Consider the following 21,751-nt stretch of genomic DNA (forward strand, 5'->3'; position numbering starts at 1 on the left):
GCGCAAGTTATCAAAGTACTGTCAGTTCGGTACAGGACTAGCAGACGCTCTGAGAGATAAGTTTGTGTGTGGGCTACTAAGCGAAGGAACCCAGAAGCGACTGCTAGAGGAAAAGGATCTTACGCTGGACAAAGCTTTCAGCATTGCAGCATCGCACGAGGCAGCAGCACGAGGCACTGCAGAAATGCAGCAAAGGCCATTGGAATTCAGCACCAATGAAATGGCATTGGGCGCAGTAAAGTGCTATCGTTGCGGAAGGACAACGCATGACCAGAACCAGTGCTCGTTCAAAGATAAAGAATGCAGGCAATGTGGCAAACTTGGTCACATAGCGAGAGTATGCCGGTCAGGAAAGAAGACCAGCAGCAAAAAGTCGCCGCAGGAGAAGTACAAAAAAGTACACAAGGTGACAGAGAACAGTTCGGATGAACAGAAGACGGATTCAGACTCCAGCAGTAAGGAACTGGGTTGTCTAAAAATATATAATGTGGGTAACACAGCAGACCACCAAACTATCTGGGTCATGCTTCGGATAGCAGGAGTCCAAGTGAAGATGAAATTGGACACTGGATCGGCATTGACGGTCATGAATAAGCAAGATTACAAAAGGTTACTCTCACACATTCCCCTGAGGGATACGGAGATTGTATTGAAAACATACACGGGGCAAAGAGTATACCCCATCGGAAAGATAAAGGTAAAGGTGGTCTACAATGGTAAAGAAAGTCAGGAAATGGACTTGTATGTGTTACCTGAGGGAGGTCCGCCACTACTGGGACGGGAATGGATCCGGAGAATAAACGTGGACTGGCATTCCTTACAAGCACTAACTGTAGATTCCTGTAAAGAGGACAACGTCAAACCTAAACGACTGTCCAAAATATTGGACGATGCTAAGGAGGTGTTCCAACAGGGACTGGGAACACTGAAAGGAATTACGGCAAACATCAAGGTTGAAGAACATGCAAACCCAAAAATTTTCAAAGCCAGGCCGGTACCTTATGCGATACGACCTGCTGTGGAAGCAGAGCTGGAAGGGCTAGAACGTTCAGAAGTACTGTCTAAGGTGGACTGGAGCGAATGGGCCACACCCATTGTTCCCGTCATGAAGCGTTCGTTGAGCAACAAGCCGGGGGAACCTGGGAAGGTTCGCATCTGTGGCGATTTCAAGATCACTGTTAATCCGGTTCTTCACACGGTGCAATATCCGCTTCCGCGGATTGAGGATATCTTCGCTTCGCTGTCTGGCGGGAAACACTTCACCAAGATAGACCTGGCGCAGGCGTACCTACAGATGGAAGTTGATGAAGCGTCACGCCAGTATCTCACGATCAACACACATAAGGGCTTATATCGGTATAATAGACTGGTTTTTGGAGTGGCATCGGCTCCAGCGATTTGGCAAAGGGCCATGGAGCAGGTATTGCAGGGAATTCCAGGCACTCAATGCTACCTGGACGACATTCTGATTACAGGAGATGATGATAAGGAACACCTCGCGAATTTGGAGCAGGTGCTCACCAGATTGAAAGAATATGGACTCAGAGTTAATCGCCAGAAATGTGAGTTCTTTCAGAAGCGAATCTCGTACTGCGGCCACGTCATTGACCAGGAGGGGCTTCATAAGTCACCTGACAAGATCGAAGCTGTTGTGAAAGCTCCCGCTCCGGAAAATGTATCCCAGTTGAGGTCGTTCCTTGGGTTGATTAACTATTACCACAAGTTTCTTCCAAATTTATCCACGGTGTTACACCCGCTGAACGCTCTTTTGCAAATGGGAGTACCATGGAAGTGGAGCGAGGACTGTAAGCGGGCTTTTCAAAAAAGCAAGGCACTGATCACCTCTAAGGAAGTGTTGGCTCACTTTAACCCAACGCTGCCTATTCGCTTAGCTTGTGATGCTTCTCCATATGGTATCGGGGCAGTGCTCTCACATAAGTTGCCAAATGGCTTGGAAAGGCCAGTCGCGTTCGCATCCAGATCATTGACCTCCGCAGAGCGCAACTATGCTCAGATAGATAGGGAGGCTCTCAGCCTCGTGTGGGGAGTTAAGAAATTTAACCATTACCTGAAAGGCCAAAAGTTTACGCTGCTGACAGATCACCAGCCGTTGGTTTCCATTTTTAACCCTAAGAAGGGTGTTCCGGTTCTGACAGCGCAGAGGCTTCAGAGATGGTCCCTTTTCCTAGGGGCACATCAATATGATATTGAATTCAAAGGTACAGAGCAACATGGTAATGCTGATGGGCTGTCGCGCCTGCCACTACCTACAGCGGAAGAGGCACCGGCAGTTGATCCTGTCGAGATATTTCACTCGACCATCATCGAATGCTTACCAGTCACCAATGCGAGTATTGAGAGAGAGACCCGAAACGACCCGACACTGTCTCGGGTCTACGATTTGACAGTGAAGGGATGGCCAGCACATGGCGAACCACTGTTACCTGCATTCTCAGCCAGACGAGAACAGCTGTCCGTCTGTCAAGGAACATTGATGTATGGAACAAGGGTGATTATTCCTCCTAAATTAAGGGAGAGAGTTCTGAAGGAACTGCATGAAGGTCATCTGGGGGGAGTCAAGATGAAAAGCCTTGCTAGGGCTTATGTGTGGTGGCCAGGTATCGACAAACAAATAGAGGATCTGACTAAAAGCTGCTCAGGGTGCCAAAAAGTTCAAAACGCACCTCCAATTGCACCGCTGCATCCGTGGGAATGGTCTTCAACCCCATGGCAACGTGTGCATATCGACTTTGCAGGTCCATTCATGGATTCCATGTTTTTGATAGCGGTAGACGCACATTCTAAATGGCCAGAAGTGATTAAGATGTCGACCACTACCTCTGAAAAGACGATCGCAGTTCTAAGAACCATATTTGCAAGGAATGGGTTGCCAGAACAAATATGTTCATACAACGGACCACAGTTCGTGTCAGAAGAATTCCAGAAATTCATGAAAAAGAATGGGGTGAAACACTATACATCTGCCCCATATCATCCGGCTACCAATGGGTTGGCCGAGAGATTTGTACAAACATTCAAAAAGGTGATAAAGGCCATGAGCGAAGACCATATTCCACTACAACACAAGGTGGACAATTTCCTGATGGCATATCGAAACGCCACGCATGCAGTGACAAATCAAAGCCCTGCCATAATGTTCTATAACAGGAGGTTGCAGTCCCGGTTGGATTTGTTAAAACCCAACGTGCGTAGGGAAGTCGAAAACAAGCAATTCCAGCACGTAAATAACAAGGCCACTCGGAGTTTCGAAATAGGACAACCAGTGTTGGCCAGGGACTATAGGAATGATAAATGGCAATCTGGAACAATTCGTGCCCGACAAGGACCCTTGATATACACGGTAGACGTTGGTGAGAACGTAATACGACGTCATGCTGACCAACTTGTGGAATCGAGAACAAGGGTCGACCCCATGTCTACGGCAGAGACACCAGTTGAAGAAGTTATTGAGCCTGTAGCATCTACCTCAGACTCGAACGTACATGATGATGTTCAATCCATAGGAGATCAAGTGGATGAGTCACCCCAGCAACGAGAACCAGAGACCCCTGAAAGGCGTTATCCGGCCCGGATCAGGAGGCCTCCTCAGAGACTGAATCTTTGAACAGTTTTGTGTGAAAGTTGTATATATGTTATCCATGTTATGTTTAAATTGGGGTGTACACTGTTAAGCTAAAAGGGGAGGAATTGTAGTGTATGTAACCTGTACCACCTTAAGAGGATACCTTAAGGTGATGGACTACTTTCTGATGGCTCCTGTACATTGTAGTACCGGTGGTGACCACACCGGTATATAAACCCTGTGGAGCAAAGTGTATTTCAGTTCAGCCCTGACCCTCAGTTACTAAAGACCTGTTTAAGTATTCTGTAGTCTGTGTCCAGTTATTCAGCATAACTACATTTGAAAGCACAGACTCAACAGATTGCATACTGAGTGGGCTGCTTGCAATGTGTGGCATCGGAGAATAAAACAAAGAGGAAAAGTTCACAATGTGTAAATTTCAACAGATACAAGGAAATTCAGTACTCGGTAATTATCACATAGTGCTATCCCAAGGTATTTTGATTAAATTCTTTTTGTCTTTTCACAGCAAGATTTATGCTAATATGAAAAAGAGAGAATTTAATGAAAATGGCACAGAATAATACTATGCTAGTAAATGGTTACACAATTACTGCTTCTGAAAAGAGGCAGCGAGATGAAAGGAAACCGATGCACCACATCAAATGCAATCTGGTTCATCCAGCTATTTCTATTGATGTGACAGTTTGAACACAAAATAATAGAACTGAATTGAATCTAACAGGAGCTGAATGGGTAGTCAGGTGACTGGCACAGCCCATGGCGGCCTCATTAGTTCATTATTTTGGGATACAAGTAGGTAACGAGTGCCTACAGGGCTCCCTATCTCAGTAACCTCCTTTAGTCCTACAAGCCTTTGAGAGCTCTGCGCTCCTCAAATTCTGGCCTTTTGCGCACCCCAATTTTAAATCGCTCCACCATTGACAGTCGTGTCTTCAGCTGCCTAAGCTCTGGAATTCCTGCCCTAAACCTTTCTGCCTCTCGACCTCTCTCTCCTCCTTTAAGACGCTCCTTAAAACCTACCTCTTTCATCAAGCTTTTGGTCATTTGTCCCAATGTCTCCTTATGTGGCTCGGTGTCAAATTTTGTCTGATAACGCTCCTGTGAAGGGCCTTGGGACGTTATACTGCAATAAAGGTGCGATGTAAATGCAAGCTGTTGTTGTTGTGTGTTCTGCTGGTAAAGTCTATTTCCATAACTTAAATGTGTAAAAGTATATGGGCAAGATTTTTGAATAGCAAAACCAGATATCAGCAAAGAATAAAAACGTTTTCTTTTAGAGAAAATGATAAAACATCTCTTTAAATGTCTCAGCCATGTACAGTGACTTTTTTCCTGTTTTTTTCTGGAATGGCAAATGCAGCTGCTCACACTTTATCCTTCAGAGCCAAGTCTGTCAATTCCCTCATGGCCAGGCAAATAAAGTGTACGTGCATGTTTTCAGCAGTCAATCACACAAAGCATGTAAATCCAAGGTAAATCCAAGGTAAATCCAAGGCTACTAATTATTTATTCATTCAATATATCATTATTTGACACACCATAGAGAATAACAATGTTTCAGAGAGGGTGCTTTCTAGAATGATAAGGTGTAATATCTTGCAGAGGAAGTCGTGCACAAAGCATGGATCCTGTCAGAAAGCCACAAATCCCGCGGAGAGTAGGAAGGCTGGAGGAATATGAACTTTTTTCAATGAACTGCTGGAAGGACAGGATTCAACCCTGGTCCATCCTGTTAATGCCCTTCTCATGCCAGGCCGTAAAACTGCTGGCGCAGTTCGCTTACCTTCAAGTTGAACACTACTTCCAGAATCCTGTCATGCTCCGTAAAATCCAATGCAAACTCACCCCATTAAAATTGTCCCTCTGCAAGGCAGAACTGTCCTCAGCCCTTTACTCAATATTGTCCTCTTCTGTGCCAGATGACATGGATACCTATGTGCCTTATGGGAGTACAACCAATAAATGTCCTGAGCCCAGAATTCATGACCTCCCCCTGCATCAGAATACATGCATTTATAGGAAAAGAAAGGCCAATCAATACTCATCCTATTCCTTAGTACAAAATTGTGCACCACCTTTCCCAATTGCCCTTATTGCTAATTCCTGGAGAAGGCAAAATGCCTGGGCAAAACTACTTCTGGCCAATTCAGGAAAAACTCCTCCTCGACTCAGTAAGGAAATCAAGCCATCACCAGCAAAATCATGGCTGCTTATGATGCATTACAAGTAGCCAGGGCAACACTGGTCTGTACAGACATTAGACCCCGATCTTGACTGGGGTGGGGTTTGTGAGCGGGGGGCGGTTGAGGAGTTTTCTTCGCTGGGGAGTTTTGACTACACAGCCTGCGTCTTTTTTTTCAAGCAGGTTTCTCGTCCGGAAGTCGCCTACAAAGATCATGGATATTATTTGCTCAAAAGGAACTAGTAGTCTCCCTCTTAGGCCCCTTCAGATCGAAGCAACCCTGATTCATTTTCCTGGATCAGGGTTCATTCCAAACTCCCAGAGAGATTTCTGCCATCGAGAAGGAGCTTGCCAGTATGAGGGCAGAGAATGCAAGGGCAAAAGAGGCTGCAATGGACCTCAAAGGGGCAAAAGTGCCCCATAGATTGCAGCAAGGCTCCCACTGAGTGCCTTGGTTGAGACTGAAGCCTTCTGCAGGTAAGTGCTGGGCTTGACCTGGAAAGCGAGGAGGCTGCCACAATGTCCTCTCTCTCCATTGAAGGTCCTTTGATCCTTTCCTGTGGCTTCCACATGGCAACCTTGGGGAGTGATGATAAGTTGTCCGGATGGGAGGGATATCTGTCAAGAGCCCAGGCCCAATCCCCTGCCCTGCTGCTTTTCGCATCCGGCAGCTAGGGAAACATCAGCCAGCGATGGTTTCAGTGGGGGCGATGGAAGGGCACCCTGATCAGGGTGGTAAGGCTACGGTAGGCCTCGCAGCCCGAATTTTCCATCATTCTCCACGATTTCGGGCAGGATCATGGAGGGGAATACCACATGTTACATTTTTCTTTTATCTTTTTCTAAGTCTCTTTGAAAGTCAAAGGGCCTTTTAGTGCGGCATCAGTGGCTCAGTTTAGCAAGCCTGTCCATCTATCTGTTTGCCTTTGTCTTTAGCTGACATTGGTATCAGCCAGAAGATTGTACCAAGTGGATCAATACTCTATCACAAAAGAAATTCAATAATAAAATTCTCTGCCACTTAGACCTTGAAAATGTTTTGAAATGTTACACAGTGGGATGGGCAATTTACACAAAATGAGCTGCCAAGTTGCCGCAGCAACATAACTCATGAGCTCCACACCATTACATGCATAAAGCACTGGTCCCAATATGGTTTCTATTTATTCTGATTTTAGGTGGATTTACTTCATAGCAACCAGTGAGACGTTATGGTTTGAAGAGTAAAGTGACATTTTGTAAATTGATCCGAAATTGATGTAAAGATTTACATTATTTTTAGCTGTCAAATTATTAACATATTAAACTAAATAGGAAACAAGAAAATATAAAGTGCGAGTTGAGAAAAAGCCATTTGGCCCATCCCCCCAGTGGACCATGTACGATTTACACTGAAATTTAATCTGTTCAATAATAACCACAGCTGAAACTTCCAAGAAGATAACACCCTTCAAAGATTCTCCCTGATTCCAGAAGTTAATCAAACACTCCAGGATACCAATCTAACATAATAATTTACAGAATTCAACCTGACAAAGATGATGGGGAAGAATTTCCTTAGGGGTCCTCCTGATCTTCTGCCATTACTTTGACGAAACCCTGGAGAAACAGTTTAAACGGCTGTGGAAATTCCAGGTGGATGTTTCTGTGGTCTAAGCAGGACTGGAGCTATAGTATTCCGAATGTTTGTGTACATAATTTACGCTTAGATGGAGGGACTGAGTGAAATGTATCAAAGTTTGCTGACGAAACAAAGCTAGGTGGGAAAGTAAGCTGTGAGGAGGACACAAAGGGCAGGATTTTCATTGGGCCATGGAGTCGGGATTGGAGGCGTGTGGGGGTTTAAAATCCCAAAATCGGGGGTCCCGACCCCAACCCGCCTTCATGCCAGTTTCAAAGGAGGCGGGTACCCGCCCCGCACTGGGACCCGCCTCCCCGAGGCAGGAAGGGGATTAGTACCAATTAACTGCCTGTTAACAGGTAGTTAACAGGCAGCTTTTAGCCTAATCCCTATTTTTATTGTGGAAATGTGGGATTCCCGATGGCTCCAAACCACGCCAAGTTAGCGAGGCAGGCCGTCGGGCTGAAGGGCTTGGAGGGGTTGAGATGTCCGGTGTTCAGGTGAGTGATGGGTGCATGAGTGCAGAGGTAAGTGTGTTTGGTCTGTGTAAAGTGTTTAAAGAAGTTCTACTAACCTTTACTTACCTTTACAGCCTTCCTTCCTTCAGGTCTCATCAGTCCCTCATCTCACTGGCACAGAAAGCAGAATGACCACCAGCTGTCAAAATCTGCAGCATTCAGCTTTCTGTTCTGGAGAGATATCTAAATCATCCCGAGAGGAAGGAATTAACTTAGAGTACAGATTGTCAGTGTTTGACAGCTTCAAACAGCTGTCGAACGCTGAGATTTCATCTGTCAAAAGCTCTTGACAGATGAAATTTCAATCTGTGACGTCACCTGTTGCTGGGTGGCCCTTAATTGGCCTGCTGAGCCCGCTGGGCGGGCTCAACAAGGTCAATCAAGTCAAAATCGCATGGGTTGGCCACAACTTGATGGAGGCGGGACTACAACCCCGAAGGTTGTAGTCCCACCTCCTACTCGACTCCTCGATGAAAATCCAGCCCAAAGAGCCTGCAAAGGGATATAGACTGTTAAGTGAGTGGGCAATAAGATTGCAGATGGAGTATAACATGGAAAAATGTGAGGGTGTTCACTTTGTTAGGAAGAATAGAAAAAGAAAATATTTTTTAAATGGTGAGAAACTATTAAATGTTGGTGTTCAGAGAGATTTAGGTGTCCTCGTGCAGGAAACACAGCAAATTAGCATGCAGGTACAGAGAGCAATTAGGAAGGAAAATGGCATGTTGGCCTTTATTGCCAGGTGGTTGGAGTACAAGAGTAAGGACGTCTTACTACAATTGTACAGGGCTTTGGTGAGACCACACCTGGAGTACTGTGCACAGTTTTGGTCTCCTTATCTGAGGAAGGACAGACATGCCTTAGAGGCGGTGCAACGAAGGTTCACTATATTGATCCCTGGGATGGGAGGGTTGTCCTACGAGGAGAGATTGAGTAGGACCTTGGTTAGACCACACTTAGAGTACTGCATACAATTCTGGTCGCTGTATTATAAAAAGGATATAGAGGCACTGGAGAGGGTACAAAAAAGATTTACAAGGATGATACCAGAAATGCGAGGTTATACCTGTCAGGAAAGGATGAACAGGCTGGGTCTCTTTTCCCTTGACAACTGAAGGCTGAGGGGTGACCTAATAAAGGTCTTTAAAATTATGAAAGCTTTTGATAGAGTAGACACAGAGAGAGTGTTTCCACTTGTGGGGAAGAGCAAATCTAGAGGCCATAAATACAAGGTAATCACCAAGAAATCAAATGCGGAATTCAGAAGAAACTTCTTTACCCAGAGATTGGTGAGAATGTGAAACTCGGTACCACAGGGAGTGGTTGAAGCAAATAGTATAAATGCATTTAGGGGGAGGCTAGATAAGCATATGAGTGAGAAGAGAATAGAGGGTTTTGCTGATAGAATTAGATGAGGTAAGATGGGAGGAGGCTTGAGTGGAGCATAAATGCCGGCATGGACAGTTTGAGCCGAATGGCCTGTTTTTGTGCTGTATATCCTATGTAGAATGGGCCTATACTCTCTGGAGTTTAGAAGAATGAGAGTTGATCTCATTGAACCATATAATATTCTGAGGGGGATTGACAGGGTAGATGCTGAGAGGTTGTATCCCCTGGCTGGAAAGTCTAGAACTAGGGGGCATAGTCTAAGGTAAGGGGTCAGCCATTTAAGACCGAGGAGGACCGTTTGAGAGGAGGAGGAATTTCTTCACTCAGAGGGTTCTGAATCTTTGGAATTCTCTACCTCAGAGGGTTGTGGCTGCTGTGTCATTGAGTATATTCAAGGCTGAGATAAATAGATTTTTGGACTCTAGGGGAATCCAGGGATACGGGGACAGGGCGGGAAAGTGGAGCTGAGGTCGAAGATCAGCCGTGACCTCATTGAATGGCGGAGCAGGCTCGAAGGGCTGTATGGCCTACCCCTGCTCTTAATTCTTACGTTCTTATGTTCTTATGGGGGTTGAACTTCTGCAGTAATGATCATCCGTAACCTCCGTGGAAGATCTTAAAATTAGAGCTAGGCCATTCACTAATGAAATCAGGAACACATTTTCACACAAAGGCTAGTGGAAATCTGGAATTCTCTCCTCCAAAAGTCTGTAGATGTTGGGTCAGTTGTAACTTTCAAGACTGAGGTCGATAGCTTTTTCTTAGGCAAGTGTATCAAGGGATATAGATCAAGGGCAGTTATGTGGAATTGAGGAATTGAGGTACAGATCAGCCATGATCTGATTCAATGGCCTAATAAGCTGAAATGGCTGAATGGCCTACTCCTATTCCTATGTTGGCAGGCTACTCAATCATTTGGGAAATCAAAACTGAGTCCAATCTTGCTCTCACCCAACATCTAAATAAATGCACTTTCAAGCTGATGACACTGAATAGTGATCTTTAGCAATATCTTGGCTGATTTTCCTCTCCCGAGACCAAAAGAACTAAAACCAATGGTGGTACCCTCTATGGCTGTGTCAGCTGAAACCAAGTAACTCGCGACACACTGGGAATCAAACCTGGTGCATTCGGGTCTATATAGCTTGATGACGTACCAAAGCACTGAGGGAGCTGACTGCAGGTGAACCTTATACCTGTCTCTGGTTTACATCTTATACTGTCCATGATTTGTAGCATTTTAAATCAATCTATCATGTCACCTTTCAATAATCTTTTTGCCGATGAAAATATGTTCAATGGTTTAAGCTTCTCCTGATAAATTAGAGCTTTAAGTCCCAGAATCATCCTTGTTGTCCTCTTCAATACATAAACATCCTTTTCAATAAGCCGTTGTTATTTAAAATCGGGGCCCTTGTCTCTGAAAATGCTACTTACTAACTTTTAGTTCATTTTTGCCCTCATTATTCTACCACTGTGGTCTTAGTCTTGATATTCTTCCTACTTTTCCTTAAATTAGTCTGAACTTTATTTTTAATGTTTCCAATTTATGGAAAACTAAACATAAAAATAGAAGAAATAGGAGCAGGAGTAGGAAAAACGTCCCCTTGAGTCTGCTCCTCCATTCAATAAGATCACGGCCGATCTTCTACCCCAGCTCCATTTTCCCGCCCTATCCCCATATCCGTTGATTCTCTTAGTGTCCAAAATTCTATCGATCTCAGTCTTGAATATTCTTAACGACTGAGCATCCATAGCCCTCTGGGGTAGAGAATTCCAAAGATTCACAAGAAATTTCTCCTCATCTCAGTCCTAAATAGCCAACCCCTTATCCCTTATCCTGAGACTATAAGCCCTAGTTCTAGACTCTCCAGCCGGGGCAATGGCCGCTCAGCATTTACCATGTCAAGCCCTCTGAGAATTTTATACATTTCAATGAGATCACCTCTCATTAATCTAAACTCCAGAGAGTATAGTCCCATTCTACTCAATCTCTCCTCATAGGACAGCCCTCTCATTTCAGGAATCAATCTAGTGAACCTTCGTTGCACTGCGTCCAAGGCAAGTACATCCTTCCTTAGATAGGGAGACTAAAACTGTACACCAAACTGAGACCAAACCAGCGCTATCCCAAGTTTAGAAGGGGAAAAAAACAAGTTCTGGCAATTGGTCACTGGAAGTGTAACCCACTGAGCACAAGAAACTACATGTTGTGTCAAAACTTGTCATCAGTCAAAAAGATTAGTCACTTTGCTGTGAAACACGTTTAAGAATGTGCCAGGCCATCTGTTTGCATTCAGGAATTATTGTGCCAAATTCATGAGTGTTATAAGGTGCCCATCCTGTGCTGTTCAGCATTGCAACAGTCTGGTTAAATATTGTGCGCTGTTGATATTTGAAGTGTTTTAACATTACTGTCTTCAGATATCTAAAGAGCAATCTATTTAAACTCTTCAAAAATAATTGAAACACAGCAGATGTATTGGCAACTATATTGGATATTCCTAATAATAACTGATCCAACTTGATGCCAAATCAGTTCCTTCCCAGCAGTTATGTCCTTTAAAGCAACGTTACACATACAAACAAGGGACATGTGTAGCCTCTGAAGGTTACTGAGCTTTTTTTTATCTTCCCTAAGGGTGTCTGTTTTCACTTGATGCCCACTGCTGAGTTCATCCTGCAACAAACACAGCTCATCACAAACTTTCCTAATGAAAGCCAATGAGCTTTTCGCAGTGGCACATATGTACCTGCATGGACTTCTGGCCAGTCTTCAGCCATGACACTTTCAGAGATAAGAGGGAATAGAGAGAGAGAGAGAGAGAGAGAGAGACCAATGGGGCAATTTTAACCTTACCTGCCCGTTGGGAAACTGTCAGGATCGGGTGCAACGCTGGTTATACATCCCACCCGATTATATTCTCCACTGAAGTCACTGGAGAGTAATATTGGGCGGTGGTAAAACCAGCATTGCACCCGATCTCATGGGTTTGCCATCTGGTGAGCTAGGTTTCCGAGAGAGAAAAGCCAAAGCAGCATCAAACAGAATTCTGCTATGGTCTGACGCCAGCTTGTTTTGTTTTCAGAGAAATGAGGCGGCCCTTATCAATTATTTTCACTAAATTGACATTCTACAGAAAAATAATACACCTTATTACAGAACACACAATGATAGAAGGCAGACAATAAGAACAAAGCATGGGGAAAATGAGAGCAGATTTCTGTTCAGGAAATTGGAAAAAATAATGGCCTTTTGTACAAATTGGGATAATAATAATGCAACAGTTTTCAATGGGTGATTCAATGCTCCATATCAGATTTTTATTCCGACAGGGAAACAAGTGCTACCTTTGTCCCTAGGCATCCATATATAAATCCTCGAATGTTTTAGATGAGAGCCTGAGCGTGACAGTAATTTTCCACTGAATGCTTTCTTCTAGGTCCATATAGTCTACATGTCTAATATTGCGATCCAATTTCTGGAATGAAGAGAGTATAGGGCTCTAATTGAATATGCTGCACATGCCGGTCAGTAAAGGGAAGCAAAGAGAATTCAAACATTCTGTATAGACAATGGAAAACAATGGCAAATTGCTGTAAAAAAAATTGTGAGAACATTTTCTTTTCTGTCTGAAGTTGTGGACTACTGAGTGTCAAATATTATAAACCCATAACCTCCAATGGAAAAACAGGCAGGACAACAATACTTAAATGGCATTAAATGTGCAGCTGGCAAGCACAACATGAGGTCACTTTAAGAAACTACTGATCTTCTATTTTTTAACTCTCTTGTCTGATCTTGCAGTTTATTCTCCCCTCCCATATTTAATTCTTTACTTGGAATTTGTTTGACAGGCGCACCTGTCTGTAATGTATATACCTTTAAGGGGGGGAACTATCTTTTACAGCTCATGTATACTGCAGTACCGGCAGTGACCACACCTGTATATAGCACTGAGTAGTAATCTGCACAGATCACTTCCAGTGTGAGCCACGTTGAGTAAACACCCCTTGTACCGTTCTCCTGCAGTCTGTGTCTTATTATACACGGACACAACATTGGCGACAAGGCAAGTTCGAACCTACCTGCAACTCTGCATCACCTCCCGGGGATTCGTTCCTGGAGATCAGTGGATTGAAGGTCAAGGCCAGAGACTCGGGCGTCGACCACGGGCAACCGCCCAGTCATCCAGCAGAGACTTGAGAATTGCAGGGGAGGCTGTCGAGAGCCAGGCTTGGCTTTCCAGTCGAGGTAGTCCAGCGAAACGGGCTGGCAACAGGTAGTGCGCAGACCCTTCCTGGACAGCGGCGGGCTAGAGCCTGACCGAGCGGCACAGCAAAGGGCCGAGCAGCGTCGACGGGGGAGAGAGAGAGAGGGCAGAGCGCACAGGGTGCAGCCGGTGTTCAGGGGCCGAGCAGCGTCGAAGAGAGGGAGAGAGAGACGCGCAGAAACCCACGAGGCGCCGCCATTGCCACGAGGACCGCCGAGAGCAGCGTTGGCAGCAGCGCAGGAGAAGCGTGCGAAACCTACAGGGCACCGCCATTGCCACGAGAACTGCCGGGAGCGGTGTTGGCAGCAGCGGGGGAGGAAGGAAAGCGTGGGAGACGCCATTTTAAGCCATTGGGAGACGCCATTTTAAACCACACCCAAAATGCCGAAGAGTGGCAGTATCACCGCATTTGACAATGAAGTCGAAGATTGGACTACATATGTCGAACGAATAGAGGTATACTGCAAGGCAAATGAGGTGTCAGATGACAATAAAGCGTCGGTATTGTTAAATTTAATGGGTGCAAAGACGTATGGTTTATTACGAAATCTAGTAACCCCAACGAAGCCAATGGAAAAGAGTTTTAAAGACATAGTAACGATACTACAGGAACGTTTAAACCCCACACCGCTGCTGATAGCGGAAAGATTCAAGTTTCACAAACGGAACCAGCATAAGGATGAAAGCAATGCTGATTATTTAACAGAACTGCGCAAACTATCGAAACACTGCCAGTTCGGAGTGGGACTGGCAGATACCTTAAGGGACAAGTTTGTGTGTGGGCTTCAAAGTGAAGGAACCCAGAAACGGCTTTCATCTGAAAAGGACCTTACGCTGGAAAAGGCTTTCAGCATTGTGGTATCATATGAAGCAGCAGCACGGGGCGCTGCAGAGATACAACAGAGACCGCAAGAATATGGCACAAACGAAATGTCATATGGAACGGAGAAGTGCTATCGTTGCGGCAGAATAACACATGACCAGAATGATTGCTGGTTCAAAGACAAAGTGTGCAGACAGTGTGGAAAAGTAGGACACATAGCACGAGTCTGCAGGTCGGGAAAGAAAACCAGCAATAAGAAACCTACCAAAGAAAAGTACAAGAAGGTACATAAGATGATGGAGAATAGTTCAGATGAACAAAAGAGTGATAACGACTCCGAAAGCAGGGAACTGAGTTGTCTGAAACTACATAATGTGATCACAACGGAGGATCACCGAACCATTTGGGTCACTCTCAAGATAGCAGGAGTCCAGGTAAAGATGGAATTGGACACAGGATCAGCCCTAACAGTCATAAACCGACAGGACTACGAGCGGCTATTCTCACACATACCCTTGAGAGACACAAACATTATTTTGAAGACGTACACGGGACAAAAAGTCTACCCCAAAGGAAAAATAAAGGTGACCATTATAAATAACGGTAAGGAAACACCAAAACTAGACCTGTAAGTATTGCAAGATGGAGGACCACCATTACTGGGACGTGAATGGATCCGGAAAATACAACTGGATTGGCATTCCATACAGGCACTGACTGTGGCTGACAAAAAGGATGATGACGTCACACCTGGGCGACTGCCAAAGATCCTAACTGCCGCGAAAGAAGTGTTCCAGCAAGGACTCGGAACACTAAAAGGCATGACAGCGACGATTAAAATTGAAGAAATTGCAAGCCCAAAATTTTTTAAGGCCAGACCGGTACCTTCTGCGATCCGCCCAGCCGTCGAAGCAGAGCTGGAGAGTCTGGAACGTTCAGGTGTACTGTCCAAGGTAGACTGGAGCGAGTGGGCTACACCCATCGTCCCTGTGATGAAAAAGTCGTTGAGCAGCACGCCTGGGGAACCAAGGAAGCTTCGCATCTGTGGGGACTTGAAGGTAACAGTGAACCCGGTCCTTCACACCATACAATATCCACTTCCGTGGATTGAAGATATTTTCGCCTCGTTATCTGGAGGGAAACGCTTCACTAAGATTGATCTGGCCCAGGCGTATCTGCAAATGGAGGTAGAAGAAGCATCAAAAAAATACCTCACAATCAACACCCATAAAGGTCTCTACCAATACAACCGGCTGGTATTCGGGGTAGCATCAGCTCCGGCTATTTGGCAGAGGGCAATGGAACAAGTCCTGCAAGGGATCCCAGGGACCCAGTGTTATTTGGACGACATCCTGGTCACGGGCGAAAATGACAGTGATCACCTTGCCAACCTGGAGCAGGTGCTCACTAGATTGCAGGAATATGGGCTCCGAGCTAACCGCCCCAAATGCGAGTTTTTTACAAAACAGATCTCGTATTGTGGCCACGTTATCGATAAAGAGGGGTTACATAAGTCCCCAGAGAAGATTGAGGCAGTAGTCAAGGCTCCAGCACCAGAAAATGTGTCACAACTGAGGTCGTTCCTCGGGCTGGTAAACTACTACCATAAGTTCTTGCCAAATTTGTCTACAATACTACACCCACTGAACACCCTACTGCAAACTGGGGTGCCATGGAAGTGGAGTGACGAATGTAGATGAGCTTTCCAGAAGAGCAAAACACTAATCACATTGAAAGAGGTATTGGCCCATTACAACCCAGCATTACCAATTCGGTTGGCATGTGATGCGTCACCCTACGGCATTGGAGCGGTGCTATCGCACAAATTCTCGGACGGCTCAGAGAGGCCAATAGCCTTTGCGTCACAATCACTAACCTCAGCCGAGCGTAACTACGCCCAGATTGACAGGGAGGCCCTCAGATTAGTGTGGGGAGTGAAAAAGTTCAATCACTATCTGCACGGGCAGAAATTCACCTTGCTGACTGATCACCAGCCTCTTGTCTCCATTTTTAATCCGAAGAAGGGCGTTCCGGTGATGACTGCGCAACGACTACAAAGATGGTCACTTTTTCTAGGAGCGCACCACTATGAGATTGAATATAAGGGCACGAAACAGCATGGAAATGCTGATGGGCTATCACGCCTGCCACTGCCTACTGCGGAGGAAGCACCAGCAGCGGATCCTGTCGAAATATTCCATTCGACTATAGTTGAATACCTACCGGGAACTAACGCTTGTATCGAAAAGGAAACCCGAAATGACCCGACACTGTCTCGGGTATATGATTTGACGGTGAAGGGATGGCCAGCACAAGGCGACTCACTGTTGCCAGCATTCTCGACAAGGAGAGAACAGCTGTCAGTGTGCCGGGGGGCCTTGATGTGTGGATCCCGAGTGGTAATTCCACCCAAGTTAAGGGATAGAGTGCTCAATGAGCTTCATGAGGGTCATCTGGGAGGGGTAAAAATGAAAAGCCTAGCCAGGGCTTAAGTGTGGTGGCCGGGAATCGATAAGCAAATCGAGGACCTGACCAAGAGCTGCTCAGGATGCCAGAAAGTCCAAAATGCACCACCACAGGCCCCTCTACACCCATGGGAGTGGCCCTCATCTCCATGGCAACGGGTGCATATTGATTTTGCTGGTCCATTCATGGACTCAATGTTTTTAATAGCTGTGGATGCGCACTCGAAATGGCCTGAGGTCATCAAAATGTCCTCCACCACCACGGTGAAAACTATTACTATTGCAGTCCTACAGACCATTTAGTGCTCAAGATGGCGGCCGTGACGGTCCGGTGCTGAGATCGCTCTCCCTGTTTTGGGCGGCCAGCTCTCGCCGCTCGCTCCCGCAACCGGAGCGAGGTGCTCGGCGAGTCGGGCAGAGGCAGTGCAGCACGGTGAGCAGCAGCAGCAGCCAAGTCGACCCGCTGGAGCACATCGGCCGGCAGCTCCTCGGCGGGAAGGAATTCCGACTGGGAGGAGGGGAGCCGAGCATGGCGGCCAGAGGCCGACCCGTGAAGAGAGAGAAGTAGGCTCCGGGCCGTGGAGCGTGGAGCCAGCGACGGTGAAGAGGAGGCCGCATTGGAGCATTCACATCCCAACGATGTGTTCGGCGAGTCGGGCAGAGGAGCGCAGCGCAACGAGCAGCAGCAGCAGACTCACGACACGCTGCAACACGTCGGCCGGCAGCTCCATTTCAGGTAACTCGCAGTTCGGATAGGAGGAGGGGAGCCGGGCATGTTGGCCAGAGCGGGAGAAGCAGGCCACCACACGTGGAGCCGGCAACAGTGAGGAGGAGGCCGCGGTGAAGAGGAGGACGGAGCGGCTGAGGGACATCGTGCTCCCACTGCCACGGGAAGCCATTGTATTGACTCTGAACGTGGCGCGGTATGTACAGCTGATGCATCCCTACGGGGAACAAGCATTCCATTGTAGTTGTTACATATGGCAAATAAATCTAACCTGAACCTGAACCTGAACCTTTTTGCCAGGAATGGCTTGCCAGAACAGATTTGCTCCGACAACGGACCACAGTTTGTGTCCGAAGAGTTCCGGAGGTTCTTGAAAAAGAATGGGGTAAGGCATTACACATCCGCCCCGTATCATCCAGCCACAAATGGATTGGCTGAGAGGTTCGTACAAACATTTAAGAAGGCAATAAAGGCTATGTACAATGACAACATTCCGCTGCAGCACAAGGTGGACAATTTCCTGTTCGCCTACCGGAATGCGACACATGCAGTCACCAACCAGGCCCCAGCCATGATGTTCTTTAACCGAAGGCTAAGATCTCACCTGGATTTGCTCAGACCAAACGTACGAAGAGATGTTGAGAGTAAGCAATTCCAGCACATCCATGAGAAGCCAACAAGGAGCTTCAATGTAGGGCAACCAGTCTTGGCCCGCGACTACCAAACAGAAAAATGGCAGCCAGGAACGATATGCACACAGCAGGGCCCCCTAATGTACACAGTGGACGTTGGGGAGAGCATCATGAGACGCCATGCTGACCAGATCCTAGAGTCACAGGAACAAGTCAACCCCATGCCTCGCCCATACGTACCTGGTGATGAACCCCACGTACAGGTCGCATCTACCCCAGAAACAGTAGCATCGGAAGCTGATGAACCAACCAACAACAGGGGGCCAGAATCGCCTCCGCACCAAGAGCAAGACACTCAGGAAAGGCGCTATCCAGAAAGGATCAGGAAGCCTCCCCAAAGACTGAATATATAAATCGACTATTTTCAGCTAATGTTGCATGTTAAAAGTGTTAATTGTAATTAGTTTGATATTTAATTGTTAAATGAGTGTTATGGTACTGTTAATCTAAAAGGGGAGGAATTGTAATGTATATACCTTTAAGGGGGGAACTATCTTTTACAGCTCATGTATACTGCAGTACCGGCAGTGACCACACCTGTATATAGCATTGAGTAATAATCTGTACAGATCAGTTCCAGTGTGAGCCACGTTGAGTAAACATCTGTTGTACCGTTCTCCTGCAGTCTGTGTCTTATTATACACAGACACAACACTATCAGACTGGCTCACGATGTAGGACACATTCACCCCCTGAACTACACAACTTGATACACAAAATGACTCTTTTTCCAAGATGTTTCCATTCAGAAATGGTGTGGAGAGAGGTACATAGAATAGTTCACAAAGCTGCAAGGGGAATAATAGCCTAGTGGTTATGGTACTTAAGCCAGCAACCCAGAGGTCCTGATGTCCAATCCCACCACGACAAGTGGTTATATTGAATTCAATAGTGGGCTGGCACCAGAAAAATAACCATGAAAAGCTATTGCATTGCTGTAAAAAATAACTGGCTCATTAATATCCTTCAGGGAAGGGACTATCCTACTTATCCGGGTAACTCCAGTTTGCACTACATGGTTAATGCTGAATGCCCTCTTACGTACCCTAGCAAGCCATTTAGTTGTGATCAATTGCTACAAAGATCAATATAAGAGGAAAACCAGACGGAACTAGCGGCAATGATCCAGGGATAGTTTAAGGATAAGACCAAGCCAATCTCAGCCTAGTTGATGCTGAAAAGTCCTCCTCACTAATCTCTGGAGGAGCTGCCACATCTAACATCTCAGACTCCGCCATCAACACCTATGGAAATGCCCTGGCGCACTAGAGATGCTGGCTTGTTTTACTGCGATGTTGCAGGAGGGCTCCAATGGAATCAGACAAAGAAGACCAAGTACTCTCTGAAATAATGCTGCACCTGTTAATGTGGTGGTTTGCTTGGGAGCGAGAGAACACATAATTTATAACACAAAATATCGATAGTGATTGATTATTTTGACTGTTTTCCAAAAGTGGAAGATTTTGAATTGCATTCCGTTTGCGTAGTGAGCAGCCATTTTTGTTTATGATTTGAAATGTTGACTCATTGCAAATTTTGCTCCCCAATCTGTTTTAAATAATCTGATTAATTCTAATGAGTTAAAGAAAGTAAGTCATCGGACCTCACTTAAACACTCTACTGGGATAAATTGTTTGCTTCACTCAGATCAACAGTTTCTACGCAACAAAATCCATCAATTGCTTTGGTCACGTCACACTTTGAAGTCTGCATCACTTACCTTTCTGTTGGTCTGGTTAAATGGAGGTCGGGAGCTGTTCTTAGCTAATAGCATTCCACTCTCCGTAGTTCTGGGAGGGATGATGCTCATAAAGGGAGGCTGGTTCCTTAGAACTCCAGACACACAGAGCTGTGCCACCTCCTTCAAAGCCTTTAGCTGAGACTCCTGAGACAATGAAGATCACACACGGATTAAATCCCATCAAACCATTAAATCAAGACTCTTCTGAGTCTTTGCTACAGATCAGGGCAAAGAACAAGATGCTGCACAGACAAAGACAACACAAGCTTAACTCTTTAAGCTCCTCTTTGATTATCTGTTAATTTGATTGATTTAAACACACAAAAACATCTCCTGCGCACTTTTGTTTAATTTAGGCTACTGGATAATTCGAATTTTTACAATCAAAGATAACAACTTTGAATTAACAGAAGTGGATGATAGCTGGCCCAGAAATTGGGCAGCACATTTCAGCACAGTGGGAGCAAACGGGCAGGAATCTGGGGTAGAAACTGTTTCCTCTGGGCTTTCGCCCTCCTCTGGCATCAATAATGAATTTCTACACATAGGGCTTAGACACTTCTTTCAGCCACCAAACCCCTTCATCCTGATGTCAGCTTTGGAAGCGGGTCTGCTGGGATGTAAGGCACCCCCAGAAATTGCACTAGTTCCACCTCTACTGCGAGCAGCAGTAAAATCAGTAGTAAGAAACAATGGCCCTAAGATGCTCAGCATAGGATTGGAAACATGGAACTGCCAGACAAGATGGCGGCACCTTTAGTGAGAGCTGTTGGGCTAGACAAACTTGAAAAAAACACACAAATTACAGCTCATGCAGCTTAAAAGGACAGCTAAATTACCTGTTTGTTGTATATTACAAAGAAGCAGGCTAAACATTTAGATCAAAGAATAATGAAGTTCTAAGTAGAATGAAGTGTACAACTGTAAATAGAATGTTTTTCTTAATTTTGTTATAAGAGGACAGTTAACATGGAGTTAATGAAGAAATAAAATCAAGACTTATAAATATGTCTAATAAGCTATTTCTCCCCTGCTTTTCTCCCTCCAGGCTGTACACATCCAGGCCTAGGCTTTCTTGCCCTGCCTCATTGGGGTAGATGGGGCCAGAAATGTGATCAGATACATGCTCTTTCATGTCCCTCCCTTTTCTGGTAGCCAATAGATTGGAGTGGGTAGGTGCATGCGAATCATAGGACAGTGAGGGGAAATTACCTCCACTATGTGTCCTGCATTTGTCCAGTTTGAATGCTGGACAGTGGGGCCACCTGTTAGGTGTTGGCATTCAGCATTCAAAGGTCTGTGAAAGGGGCCTCAGGGCTTCAATTGAAGAGAGGACTGTGAAAGCGCTCTTACGAGTATGACTGTATTCCGGCCCCATAAGTGGAAGGCAAAATGCTGGTGCAAAAATCTGGTGGCAGCTGCTTTGTCCCTCCTCCTGCAGCAGGCCCTGAATCTTGCCGCGGCAAATCTCCAACCCTCAGTCTGGTTCCTCTCCTCGGTGGAGACAGGGAGCTTAGGACCCTGTGCCAAGAAGGTGTGGTGGCTGCTGGGCTCCCAGGCCACCACCAATGTCACTCTTGGTCACATGCCTCCAGAGGCATAAGAGTCGATTGATGGAAAACGCTCCAGTTTAATTTTTGTTTCTCCACCCTGTGGGGAGATGCATGGCCTCCAGTTGGTGCCTCCTTACAACAGCACAGCTGAACTTGGGA

General features: G+C 45.8%; 1 protein-coding gene across 2 annotated transcripts in view; it reads right to left on the bottom strand.

The window, feature by feature from the left end:
• Positions 1–21,751, bottom strand: part of luzp2 (leucine zipper protein 2) — a 504,938-nt gene that overhangs the window by 116,563 nt on the left and 366,624 nt on the right. The window contains exon 9 of one of the 2 annotated variants that reach the window (XM_086008130.1): positions 20,019–20,183. The exons of the other annotated variant lie outside the window; for it this stretch is intronic. Coding sequence (XP_085864256.1) covers positions 20,019–20,183 — 165 coding nt within the window. The remainder of the gene's footprint in view (positions 1–20,018; positions 20,184–21,751) is intronic. 2 annotated transcript variants of the gene reach the window in all.

This window comes from Somniosus microcephalus, chromosome 15, assembly GCF_052327205.1.
Source record: "Somniosus microcephalus isolate GS21.2 chromosome 15, FLI_Smic_1.0, whole genome shotgun sequence".
Taxonomy (NCBI): domain Eukaryota; kingdom Metazoa; phylum Chordata; class Chondrichthyes; order Squaliformes; family Somniosidae; genus Somniosus; species Somniosus microcephalus.